The sequence below is a fragment of the Rutilus rutilus genome (assembly GCF_951802725.1).
Source record: "Rutilus rutilus genome assembly, chromosome: 21".
Lineage (NCBI taxonomy): Eukaryota > Metazoa > Chordata > Actinopteri > Cypriniformes > Leuciscidae > Rutilus > Rutilus rutilus.
The window spans coordinates 19,407,958-19,422,240 of NC_140226.1; the positions used below are offsets into that span (position 1 = coordinate 19,407,958).

The 14,283-nt window shown below is 39.4% G+C and overlaps 1 protein-coding gene across 2 annotated transcripts; it reads right to left on the reverse strand.

Moving 5' to 3' along the window:
• Window positions 1-270: 270 nt before the first annotated feature.
• Window positions 271-13,989, reverse strand: ptena (phosphatase and tensin homolog A). Of its 2 annotated transcripts, XM_084393132.1 has the most exons (10): window positions 13,209-13,989; window positions 9,561-9,645; window positions 9,361-9,405; window positions 9,224-9,267; window positions 7,687-7,925; window positions 7,388-7,529; window positions 6,623-6,691; window positions 4,221-4,387; window positions 3,508-3,828; window positions 271-1,371 (listed from the first exon to the last, which is right to left on the reverse strand). In XM_084393132.1, the coding sequence occupies exons 1-10, from the start codon at window positions 13,291-13,293 to the stop codon at window positions 1,186-1,188; spliced, it is 1,383 nt and encodes a 460-aa protein (XP_084249258.1). In that variant the 5' UTR covers window positions 13,294-13,989; the 3' UTR covers window positions 271-1,185. The 2 variants fall into 2 exon arrangements, with proteins under 2 accessions (XP_084249258.1, XP_084249257.1); XM_084393131.1 differs by lacking the exon at window positions 6,623-6,691 and having other exon boundaries at window positions 13,209-13,973.
• Window positions 13,990-14,283: the final 294 nt, after the last annotated feature.

Below are 14,283 nucleotides of genomic sequence, written 5' to 3' on the forward strand. Positions count from 1 at the left end.
AGATTAAATTTAAGTGTTGTTAAATGATTAGTGTTTTAAAAAAAAATTAACTAAGTGAGCATTAGATGTAAATGTAAAATACGGGAAATGAGCATGTACTAAAAATACTGATAAATAAAAATAAATAAAAAACACTTGTAAACATAGTACTTGTATATTGTGTTTCACTAAAAGTGCTTTAAAAAACAAAAACAATTACAGCTTAAGGTCTTAAAACCAATTTACCTTTGTGAATTGATCTCAGACGACCGTTTAAGAGAGTTCTGACACTTCTGTTTTAATAAAAACACATCATATAGCATTTATTAAACATGGACACTGACTCCAATGACATGCACACCAATTTATCCTTTAAATGTTGTGTTAACATTATTGCAAACACTGGTTCCCTGCGCTTTCATGTATTATATTTTTTTATTATCTTAGGATAAAAAAGAAAAAAAAAAGAAAAAAAACGACAATTACATGGGATGTCGTGTTTTTCTGCATAATTTATCGTTATACACAGTGGGGGTGGGGAGGGGAGCGGGACGGGACGGGACGGGTCGGGTCGTGAGACTAGGAAAAAGGAATGCTGGCACGTCGTAGCCTGAAGGACTACGTACACCAGCACACACTGCGCAGGAAGGGGTCAAAGGTCTTAGCGCCTGCGGACAGCACGAGAAGCATTCACAGTAAGGAGGGGAAGAGCGAGGGAGAGGGGGAGAGGGTGATTGCAGCACTGGCCTGGGTGAAGACAGGGAGAAGGAGAGATGTGTGGTCTGCTCTACCTCTCCTCCTCTCCCCTCCCCTCTCCTCGCCTGATTGCCTAGATTTTTATTGTCTTTGACACAAAAAAGGGATTTTATATACACAGAATAGCTACAGGACCTTCCCTCCCACCTCAGGCAACGGTGTCGTTATCCACACACCAAAATCAATCAAAATGAAGTAAAACAATATATTGGTCAGGATATTTTCTTCGTTCTGATCAATGGCGTCCGACACGACTGTCCTCGAGCTGTTGGAGGGGTGGGGAGGAAGGGTCCTTTTTCTCTTCAGTTTATTTTCAAGTTTTCTCCTTTTTTTTTTTTTATTTCACTGGTGTTGGTTGGTTTTTCTTGTTTTTGTCCGGCATGTATTTGTGTGTGCGCGCGTGCGTGTGTGTGTGTGTGTGTGTGTGTGTGTGCAGTTGCCAAAAAGTGTTCAGACTTTTGTAATCTGTGCGTGCTGTTCCTCATCAAAAGGTTCGTTTTCCGGGTCGGAATCAGTGGTGTCTGAATACCGGTAGTGATCTGGTTCATTATCACTCACATCCGGAGTGACAGAAGTTGAAGTGCTCGCTTCTGAGTTTGAGGGCTCCTCCACTGTCTTGGTAAAGTACAACTTCACCTGAGAGAGAGAGACAAAAGACAGGGTACAATAAATAAGAGTCATCTGGAGTACACAAGAAAAATAAAATCAATTCTAAATGTATAATTCAACTTATTTTCTTTTGATGTACACTACCATTCAAAAGTTTGTGTCAGTAAGAATTTTGGATGCTCATATGCTCATCAAGGGTGTATTTATTGAATCAAAAGTACAGTAAAATTAATAACTTCTCTATTTAAATATATTTTAAAATGTATTTTATTTCTGTGATGGAATTTTCAGCATCATTACTCCAGTCTTCAGTGTCACATGATCCTTCAGAAATTCTAATATGCTCATTTGCTGCTCAGCAAACATTTTTTATTATTATCAATGTTAAAAAAAGTTGTGTTGCTTATTTTTGCGCAAACCATGATCCGGCCTCAAGACTAACATTTTAGAGCAGTAGCACTGGTGCCACCAAGCTCTACGGATGGTGGCACCGGCAGCTAATTTGGTAGCAGTGGGGAGGGGGGATTGTTAATCATAAAAGCAATTTAATCATAAAAAATGACTATTGTTTTGCATTAATAAGTGCAGTTACTAATAATATTTCTTGTTTATTTCTTGGAAATGCACAATGGACAGTAAAGCTCTGAGCTTGAGTTGAGATGCTGATAAAATGAACTTTTAAAAAGTAGGTGGTTTATAAAAGGAACATTTTTTATAATCTTCTCTTATTAAATGTACCATTGTTCTTCTATAGTATCTTACTGAACTGACAGCTTCATTGATTTTAAAGGAGCACTCTTTACTTGCTTTCTATGCAATTCGAAGAAGTTTTGTTTCTTCCACAATATCAGTTACAGTTAGCGTTACTACATTAAATCCATGATGAATGATGGTGATTTGTGGACTGAAAAGCCTTCTATAACTTGTTCGTTTATGGTACAAGGTTTCTCCTGGTTTCCACGCCAGTGCTGTTTGATCTGATATCTGTGGTTTATAAGAGTAAATTCTGTGCTGAATTGAAATGCTTCCCACTAGATCTCACTGCAATGCTGTTAATTCTGCAGCGAATTCAAATGCTTTCTCAGTGCATCTTCAAGCCTGTGTAGTAACAGTGTCACGTGATCAAAGACTGGCCCGCAAATACCTGTTCTGAGCTCACGCTGCGCAAATGTTGGTCCAAGCTGATAAGCGGTCTGCGATACGCAGCTCAAATGAGTAGCATGGTTTCGTTCCACTTTTGTTTTGTTTGCCACTTTTGTCAGTTAACAAACTAACAAATTTAGTCTCACGGGCAGGAAAAGAAAAGTTGCACAGTGTGGAGCCCTGTGTGATACATTTTTGAGTCTTTGATTAAATAAATGTTCAGCATTAAATAAAAATAGAAATAACATGAAATGTCTTAACTGTTACTTTTGATCAATTTAATGTGTCCTTGCTCTATAAAAATTCTGCTGACCCCAAACTTTTGCATGTATATGAATATAATTTGCAGTCATCCATGATTCACTTAACGAAAGATAAGACCGTGAGGTAAAGAGTAATATTTGGCCAGTCATGTGATCAACACCCTAAACCCAAGAAGATAAATAAAACTTGACTGTAAGTGTACATAATTTAAAAAAAAATTACTAAAGTTGCACTATAGGCATCTGGGGAGGTTGCTCCACCAGAGTTTCATTGTACATCTACAGTGACAATAAAAATCTTATCTTAGTCAAACAAATTCATATTTTGAATTGTGATTTAAACATTTAAAACCCCACATTGCAGCGGTCTCATATTGCTTCAATATTTAACAAATTTTGTCTCCAGTCTCCAAATTAAATCATGTTTTGCTGCCAGTAGAAAGAGTTATCTTATGCATGCATGTAAATGTATGTATGCATGTATGTATGTATGTGTATATATATATATATATAAAAATATAATATTAGAAGAGCATTTTACAACAGTAATACATTTCGGTTAAAATCCTCAATCCTGTGTGCAATTGACAATATTTGAATATAGTCCTCATTCAAAATCTGGTGAAATGCTGTCATCTATCGCTCTTTTGTTGGGGGGGGGGGACTCAGATTCACGTTTTTTTGAGTTTTATAACTTGTAGCCACCAAGTATGTTTGAAATTATGCAAATGTCCAGCGTTGAATAGCGTTTCCTCACCTTGAAGTTGGGTGAGAAGTATCGGTTAGCTTTGTCCTTATTGGCCTTATCCAAGTCATTCTTCGTTAAGGTCAGAATCAAGTAGTCTTTATCTCCATCCGCTATACCCGCTCGCTCTCCTCCCCTTTCTGCTCCCTTTTCTCTTTCAAGTCCGCCTGCTGCAACTCTCTCTTTCTCTCTCTCCCTCTCTGCCGGAGAGCTCTGGCTCTGAGAGGAGAGGCTGTCCACATCGTTGACCACCGACCCATTCTCCACTTTCTCCCCAGCTTCTTCGGGACCCGGGATGAAAAACGTGTTTATCCAGAAATGGAACATTTTATCCTGCGCACGCACACAAGCACACAAGCAAAGGTTTACATTTGGGCATTGGATGGCCATAAATAGCAAGTGTTTACAAACACTGCACAAATACACATTCCAACAAATGCACTTATAAACACATTTATATAGAGCACAGAAACGCAAACAGGCAAAGGACAGTAATGCTCTGTTGGGAGGGGAAAAAAAGAGCAATTGAGGAAGAAAACATTTAGAACACACATAGCTACTGAGGCAGAGACCAAAACCGTAAAACAATAGGAAAACCACAAAACACCAGAAGGCAACGTCTCTCTGCAGCCATGGTAACAAGGTCAAGATCCTGTGATGCGATGTACCAAAGAGATTATGGTTTTGAGAGGTGGTCACAGGTCAAAGTTTACATAAGATCTTACCTTCTTCATCATCTTGCTCTGTTTGTGGAAGAATTCTACTTTGATGTCGCCACAAACCGGAAGAGGCTGAGGGAACTCAAAGATCATGTGCTTCTCTTCCCTCCGTGTGTGAGCTGGATTTGACGTATGGATCTTTACCTTCAACTGATACACGACGAACTGAGGGTCTGTTTGATAGAACAGAGAGATGGGGAGAGTGAGAAAGGGAGGGAGACGGGGAGAAAGAGGAGATCAAATGGTGATCAAAAATTAAAAAAAAGGTAAGCAAAAACATTTTATTGAGGAAAAGAGGACAAAAGAAAGGTGTTAATTATCAAGGAGCCCACACTGAGTGAAATAACTCCACCCCCAGCTCTGACATCATCAGTAAAGACATGTCAGTGATTAGGAACAGGGTTGATGCAAAGGGAGAAAATATGTATCCAAGAATAACCAGCCGCCCAACCCCTGCATGCACCCAGCACAGTCAGCATGTTACAAAGGGAGGTTCTTCTTTTAATCAAGTACACTAGGTGTGCGGTATGACAGCCCATAGATGTTTTCCTATATACACACACTACCATTCAAAAGTTTACATATATTTATTCAGCAAGAATTGATCAAGTGGCAGTAAAGACTTCTACATCGGTACCATTTTTTTGGGAACTTTCTATTCTTCAAAGATTCTAGAAAAAGAGCATCACATAGGACTGAGCGGTATATCAAGTTTGAAGGATATATTGATTTTTTTTTATAAACTATATAGACTATATCGTTTATATCGATATACGGTAGTTTGAGCACACCTGAAAAATATGCTGCGTGGAAAGTGCATAATCCAAATTGTCCTAAACATGAGACATGCTTTACATTAAAGGCTTCAAAATTACTGGTAGGATATAGTTAACCCATATAGTTTAACACTGCCTGCCCCATCAGATGTTCTGACAGTTGAGATGTGGTGTGTGCATAACTTACATTTCACAGGTATTTTCTCTATCTGTAAATGTTAGAAAGTCATGCAAATATATCTATTTTAATGTCAGGAGTGGACGAGCCTTATGTAAGCGAGTCTCCACTAAACTTCACAGACTTCAGCGGACGAGCACCAGAGCACAATAATTCTGACTAAAATATACATTTTGCTAAAATATTATGCCATGTAGAATTTTAAACCTATAAGTAAGTGTATTTTTATAACTGTGACTATTGTAATGGGGTAATTAAATATAGGGTAATATAATTACTGATTGAATGAGTGATCCTCTTACCTGTGCTTTTGTTTTTATTTATTTTCATTTTTTTATTTATTAAATTTAACTTTTAAAAGCATTATTTTTGTTTTTAGATTGTAATGTTGCTGTTACAATGTTAGAATGTAATGTGATTTAAAACTTTTTTGCACATAATATATATAGTACAGCCTACACGTAGAACAACATTGGGCAGGATGTGAAAACATTTTCTTTTTTCATAAATACAGATTATTTCTTTATCCAACAAAGTATTATTTTTAGGCTATATTGCCCAGGCGTAGTATCATAGTTTCCACACAAATTTTAAGCAGCACAATTTTTTCAAAATAAATTACATTACAAAATATATTAAAATAGTAAACAGTTGTTTTAAATGGTAAAAATCAAGCGGGTCATACATTTCAGGTCGGAAAACACAGAGATCCTTATAAATATGGAAAAATCACATCGCTGATTAATGTTTCACAATATTAGTGTTTTAACTATTTCTGATTAAATAAATGCAGTCAAACTAATTACCATAAGAGACTTTTTCAAAAAACCCAAACTTTTGAACAGTAGTGTGTGTGTGTGTGTATCCGTTGACAGAACTACTTTGTTATTTACATGCAAAAAGGATGTTTCTCAACTTATCAAGGGGTGCATATAAATTATAAGTGCATATAAGTCCAGAAGTTACAGTATATAATATATCTAACTAGAAGTAAATGTATAACACTATCTAATCATAATAATATTAATACATTTAAAACTTTTTAGTACTATAATACATTTGATTCTTTTAAAGCATTTAATTCACCAATAGTACTTAATAGTTTACTGTAAAATAAAATACCTCGTACCATGATATGAAATTTAGGTCATACCACCCACCTAATGCACAACAAATTTATTTTGTTACCCAACTTGATTCTTTTATAATTATATCATTATAGTTAAATTGCTATTGCTTTTTGTTCTTGGTGAAAAGAGGTACATCTCTAAGGGTTTTTAGAGAAGATAAAATATTTAGGACTTCTCACTACTTCATGTTTCTAGGCTCCTGCCTGGAAGAAACTAGAGCAACAAAAGCTGTACTGAACTGTACTGAATGCTGCACAGGGTAGGGCCTGTCTGACATTTAAAGATGCTTCTATTAACAGTAGTAGTAAAGTAATGCCTTTTTACCCCAGTGCCAGCTGCCTTTCTTGAAGCCCTGGGGATTCACCTCACTCCTGTTTCTAACAGTATTGTCCCCTTAGAGAGAAAGAAGGAAGTTAAACACCACCACCATCAGCCTGACCAAGAGCTCAGCACCGCACTGGCCTTGGAATGACAGCAACCTCTACACACACACACACACACACACACACACACACACACACACACACACACACACACACACACACAGGTCTAGAACTCTGGAATCTACCTCGGAATCATGGGAGTTCTGAGACTGACTCTGCACTTTTAGTTCCAATTTCAAAACATGAAGAACTTCCCAAAAATGGCAGTGATGTAGGGTGCAGTTCGGGTTGGCGTTCAGCCTGGCTGTGGCGCACAAGTCCACGAACGTGAACAAAACATGGACTAGCACACTATGTACGAATGGGGGGGAGGGGAGGACAGAGGGCACAATGTGTGATGTCATTATGTGTGAGACTGTGGTGGGCGGCAGGAGCCGATATGTCGAAACAGAGTTCTCAGTGGAAATTTTTAAAGAAAAGAAAACAGGAACAGAGAAAGAAAACGTACCCATGAGTGTTAGAGTGTTAAAGACAGAACCAAAAGATGTGGTACAGGGTTAAAATGACAAACACAACAGCAGCTCCTTGTGAGTGTGACCACAACCCCACATGACAGCATAACCATGTCAATTACACTTTCAAAACATCTCAGCATTCAAAAAAGCTTTTTCGTGTTCAAGAAAGGTTAAAGGAGAGTAAGACTTACTGCAGGTGCCACCACTGAACATGGGCAGAGTCTGGAAAACCATTTTATGGAACAGGAGAGCAACGGGTTTATAGTCCAGCTTGTTCTTCAGCAGGTAGCTGTAGTAATACACATACCTGCGCTGACTGGGAATGGTCACCCCCTGAAAAAGAAAAAGATGAAAAGGCTCAGTAACACCCACACAAAACATTTTTGTGAACCGTTAAAACTCGGAAATGCAAACTAGCTGTGAGAACTCATCGTCGATGCAACAGCAGTTCCAGACTGAAAATAGAATGCATAAGTAAAGAGTGTTGCACCTTTTTATCCCTGGTCCTGACTTCCCCATAAAAGTCCAGTGCCTCTTGTGCCTCTGAGAACTTTCTGCGATGCAACAGGTAGGCGCATATCATGACCCCCGTGCGACCTTTGCCTGCCTTGCAGTGGATGGCCGCCACGTGGTTCTCGTCCTCGGACAGCCACTGGTCGAGATCCTCGCAGAAGGGCTTAATTAACTCCAACTGTGGCGGGTTGTGGTCCTCGAAGGGATATTGTGCCACTGAAGACAAAAAGATTTAAGGTTCAAGAATCAACTTTATACTCCTTGAATGTTACTTTTGTAACATTCTTTGAAACAAAAGTGTTTCAGCCAGGATAAAGAATATGAAAAGTGCTCAGAGTTTCTGCAGAAACCCCCCCCCCAAAAAGTGAGCAACAACAAAAACACTTGTTGCTGGGGCAGGGACATTGTTAGAGTGTTGATGACACCCTGAATTCATTCTGACTGATGAATCTGAATGTAGTGTTTACATGAACGCTACACGTGATCGGGTTGATATGCGCGTTTATGTGTCACAAGATTCAAAACCGAATTTGACATGCGCACACTGCACAAATATACAGAGTTTCTCACTCTTTGCGCATTATAACCATTCTCCTACATTGGTTCTTTATTTGTTTTAAACAGCAGACTTAATATTTATCAATTTCTGGTCATAATTCGGAACATATAATGTTGTGTCGTGCTGCTTATATTTATCACGCAGTAAAAATGCCCCTCCAAGCGCCCGTCGTCTGTGGATGAGAATCCGAAAGAACAAGGACTGGTGGGACGTTGTCCTGCTCCACTTCACAGACGCGGAGTGAAAGGACAATTTTAGAATGATGGGACACTCATTTATATGATAATTTATTCAACAGGAAGAACAGTTTGTTCCGCACGTCATACATCACATTATGCTATTTCTACGTCACTGCACATGCGCAGTCCTTTCAGTTTCGGTTTTCAATCCGATCAAGTGTTTGCATGTCCTATATCGGTTTATAAAAAAATCTAAAAATCTATATTTTTTAAACAGACATCAAAACAGTAGCTTTTTGTGTTTTAAATAAACAGCAGAATAGCTTACAAAGTTCAATACATAAAATAAAAAACTCCTTTTTCAATATTTCAGGAAAAAAAAAAGACTGTCAAGTGTTGGCTGATAACAAACCATCTCAACTGCAGTGGACACTCAAATCACTTCATATAATGTGTGATGACTGCTGTTGTTTTTCTGAAATTCTGTATTATAATCTGAATCTAAAAAAATTGTGCACATCATATGTGACTGCGGTTTCCACAACTATGACTCCCTCCAGACTGCAAATCTGAGCAAAAGTTGTGTAGTGTATTCCAGCCTTAAAATCAAACTCAATCACTTCATGTCGGCTGATAGGAAAGAGCACATGTCTTCCATTTAGGTGTAAAAAAATAGGTATTGTGGGAAAGTACTCATGTCATCGCAAATTTCACACACAAAAAAACCCTACAAGCGCCATTTAAACATTTTATTATTGCAAAATGGATGTACTCACCCCTACAGTTGAATTTGGATGCATCGTAGTGTCGTTCAGCACATCTGGTAAGAAAAGCATAAGAGCAGCTCTGAGAATCCAATTTTCTTCCAATAAACACTTATCTGTAACTTCTTCAAATATAACTAAATACTTACAGGTTATAGATTTTATAATGGTTCTTATGTTTCGAATCAAGAAATCTGGAAAGAAAAACAACACCATAAAACAATTTCGAGGCTGTGATTTAGACAATGTTTAATTCTAACTTACAAAAACACTTGATTTGTCAAATATAAAGGAAGACGAGAGACAGAGAAAAAAAGAAAGCTTTTTAGGCAACTCCAACTGGACTTACCGGACGACGTCATCTATATTATTCCTATAGACCCCCTCTAACCTTTCGGCAGGAAAGCCCATGGCGATAATGTTGGGATAAATATCTGATATGCTTGTTAAGGAAAATGAAGAAATATGCGGACGGCACACCACTTCACAAGTCTAAAGTTCACAAAGAATTATTCATCTACAAGTGACCACAAGCAAAACAACATGAACATTAAAAATGTCAATACATACATGCAGCAACATAAACAAGCAACAATATTGCTTATTTGGACAGAGATTCCCCAGAGTGTGTCGTTCCATGTCTGGTAAAATTGCTGTAATCATGCAGTCGGTCAATTGTTCCCATGGCCTGTACCTTACCAAAGACTTCAAAATCAACAAACAAAGGCAAAACCTGTGATGCAAAAAGCTCAGCTGTCTGTAAAATGTAAATGTCACACTCTCACTTTCATCATTAGCAGTTGACCTTTTAGCAAAGTGACAGACCGTAGGCACAGGAGTGTCTGCACTTTCCACCAACGCAAAGCAAGTCAAACAGCTTCACAATCCTGACCTACACCAACCAGGTCAAAGGTCACCAAGCAGCCTATGCACTCAAATGCAACTTCGATACTTAATCATGCAGCTATTTTTTGACACGGAAAGACAATGCAGTCTCCTTACAAAGCCTCGTTCATATCCATTCTTTCGTTTCTCACTTCCCTTGCTCACTGTGCATCTGCAGGCATTTCTACTGTATGCTCTCGCTCCCATGATGTGTGCAGACTCTGGGGGAGGTTCACACCTCAACCACAACACGGTGGAGAAAGAGGGAAAGAAGCAGGGCTTCTCTGTTCTGCTCGTTTCCTGTCATACACTGTCAGAATAAAAAGCCAGAAGCTTTATAATTGGATGAGTCATGCTTATTTTTAGCCCAATTCCTTTAAAACGGTTGGCGACTCATTTATCATAACTAATGTTAAATAAATCACTAAAGCACTAAAATAGCTGGTGTTCAGAACCCATACAGACTGGACCAACCACAATAGACTGGAAAAAAGAAATAGAAAGGCTGGTGAATTTGCACTGTATGGTACGTGGAAGGGAAAACATCATGTTTTTAAGGTAATCGCACTTCAGAATAAGGCAGATAGTGAGCAAAGCATTTTCAAGGACTCTCAAAGCAAAGTTGTGACACAATTTAAGCCCCTCTGAAAACAAAATCAAACTTCTTGCAAACAACCGGATTCTGTGTCAATGGTAACTACAGCAGATGCCCATGTTTCACAAGCCTTGACAACACTTCTGAAAAATGCGGAATCCACAGCTTCATGTCACTGAGCAAAATGATCAGGGCTCACAGGAAGTAGGCCTATGCACAGGATGCACTGATTAGCCGATTTTTTATTTTAATGTTATGGACAATAACGGATCAATAGCTGATACTAAAAATGGATTTCATTTATACCGTCAATCATTTAAAATGCAAAACAAACATCCAATATCAACCGTTCACACGCATATACACACGCACATGAAATCTACACCACCTTCATTAATCAGGTCAGGGTCATTAGTCAGGGGCAAAATGCACATCTTATGAAAAGATGGAACATCAATGTGAATGAAACATCTATCGAGCCAGGCATGTTCATCACGTGTAAGTATTATGCGTAGCAGACCACAGGCAGAAGAACAAGGCATCTGCATTGCATCCCTCTCCCTCATCAGCTGCTAAGCAATATCTCAATGTCAGCCAAGTACACAAGGCGAAGGCACACTGCTAGAGCTAGTGGTTTTGACATGTAAACCATTTCCACCCAGAATGCTAAAACACCCTCCACCCCTTCTCTACACAGCAGCATGCACAAATTCTGACATGACACTTTAACCACACACACATAGACTTAAAAAAAATCTCAGAAATCAATCAAAAACAAATGAAGTGAGGCTGTTTAAAACAGCAACAGAGAATACACTAATTTAACGTCTCTGATGAGCAGACTAAAGCGTTAAACTCTGCAGCTCGGACAGCTTGAATGACATTTGACCTTTCCCAGCATGCTCAGTACTCCAGTGGTGTAGCTTTTCAGAATCAGAGGTGAGATTTACTGCAGCAATGAAAAGGAAATGCTGGACAACCAAGAGCATCAGAGTTTAATACTGACAAGCTGGGGTTCTTGATTATTTAGAAAACACTAAAAAGATTCAACCTCATTTATGGATCTGATAGATAGGCTACTCTTTATACTTAACATCTAGTTCCATTCCAAAACGACAGCAGGCCATTTACTGTCAAACACCTGACCTGCCACACTTCCTCAAATCTACGAGGCTTAGCGGCTGTAAACTCCAACCGCTCGCTGGTGCAAAAACTACACATGGCAGAACCAGAGATGCAAAAACCAGATCTTTTCTCCGCAGATCGTGAAAGTTAGGAAGAACTCACACACTTTAGCTTAATTCTCCTGCACCAACAGGGGCCAAAGTTAAAACAAAAGGCCGCCTGATATCAGCCAGATGAAAATGAGGAAGAGGTCTCTAAATGCTAAAAGCAAATGGAGATCTATCATAATTCCTTTAACAGTCATGAGTTCACAACCAAAAGGGAATTTCCACCTTCTGTTTTTATTTATTGGAAAATAAAATATTACTTCTATTTTGTTGTGGATTCATATATAACATAATAGACCAAGCTGATTAGTTAGTTACAGTTTGATCAGTTCCTAATTGAACTGACAGCTTGGTCAATTGATAATAGATTTGTTTTCAACGTTAATGAATTTTATCTTAAGTTAGTACATTGATAAAACATCTCATTGATATACATCCGCCACTGGCTAAAGTGCTTTTTATAGACAAGGGTCTAGAAATCTAATCCCACTATTAGATACAATAAACAAAATGTTGCAGACATCAGAATCATGACTGTCGTTTATCATTGCCCAGAGCATTTGAACTTGATGACGAAGCGTTACATGCTGACCTTACCATATGATCAAGTAATTACCTTTTTGACAGGCTAAAGATGTTTGATATTTTCTTGTAAAATGGACCAAGTCGGACCTTCCATGGAGTCACAGGGTGTCCCAGGTAACCAAACTTCTCTCCACAAGTGTGTTTGGAAATCAATTGATTCAAAGATAGCTAAGAATAGCAAGGTTAGAACACACTGCATTATGCTCACTGAATAGACCTCTCATGTCTTTACATGATCAATAGTACTGTCATTAGCCAGTAGAAGAAATCACAGATTTGTCAATACACGCTGATTTGTGCAATCTCTTCAGCAAACTGTTGTCATTGTTGTGCCAAGCATATATAGGAGCTGTCAAACTGCAAAACACAGACTGCTATAAAACGAAATAATAGAGCATCCTATAATCTGGAAAGAGACTGTGCCATTACATCCATGTAGCTGTCAAACCAGAGATCTGACTGTGGGTATCCTACAGGAGAGGTTTCATGATTAAAACAGCAAGAGCGTCATGACAAGCATTTTTAAAAGGATTTGCCTAACATAAAAAGACGTTAAAAAAAGGAAGCCATATTGAGAAAGCATACCCATCATTCTCACTAAAACTTGACGTTAACAAGACATAAACACACACAAAACACAAAATGTAAAGAAAAATAATACAAAAAGTAGTTTAGACACAGTAAATATGAGTAAGGATACAGGTTAAGTCCAAATCGAACCCATCCTCCTGGTACCTCCTCTTATTCCGACTGACTATTTCTTTAATTTTAGCAGTCATTGCCATGACAGCAGTTCAAAACACTTCAGTTTTATTCCGGTATATTGTTAGAAAGGGGATTATGTTTGTTTGGGATGGTTCTGTGCCTCTCTCACCCCTGACTGTGTAATATATGTGCGCGCGGGCTGTCTCGGTGGGTCTCGCGCAGCGGGCCGGATTAGAGCTTCTCGCAGGCGGGCCTCTATCCGATCCGGCGCAGCAGGCCCGACTCTCCCGGTCCCGATCGCTCAGTCCTCCGAGCTGCTGAAAAGGTCCTCCGATCCCGCGGCCCGGTCAAGCCGGAACGCATCCGATATAATAATAACAACAATAAATCAGAAGTCTGTGTGTCCGGCGCACGCGCCGTGATCAGGTCCAGAGAGAGGAGCGAATCCTCTCCATCTCCGCGCGAAGAAGAAAACACACAGGCGAGCCTTTCCAGACTAGCATCGCCCGCTAGCCACCACAGCTAAACCCCCCCTCCCCAAAACCCTCCTAACGAATGATCATCGTCGTCGCTGGATGGCCAAGTTGGTTCCGTGAAAAATGACAACTGACAGTCTCCACCTGAAGTGTGTGTTAGATATGCGACGGTAGCCGTTGGAGAAGCGTGAAGATGTGCGGTTTATCGGTGGGACTCATCTCTCCTCAGGGCGCTCCGCAGCTCCACTCTCAAACTGCCATCATGGCTTCCCACGGAGGAAAAAAGAACGTAGATCCGGCACGTTTACCCAGAGAAAAAAACCCATATCTTACCGCCACGAGCAGAAATAGTGCGCGGACGCGTGCCGTTTAGTGTTTTAAAAAAGCGACCCGAACTGTCGTTTTAAAAAATAGCAGCCAAGGAAAAAATGAAACATGTTTAACACGCTGTGTGGAAGGGAAATTAGATGATTTCTAAAACGCGATGGTGATAAAGCGACATTCACGTTGAAGGGCGGAAAGATACGAATGTGAGGATGTACGCAGTGCTTCTCCCTGTCAGAGCGGTCACGTGCGCGCACGGTGTCGGTACAT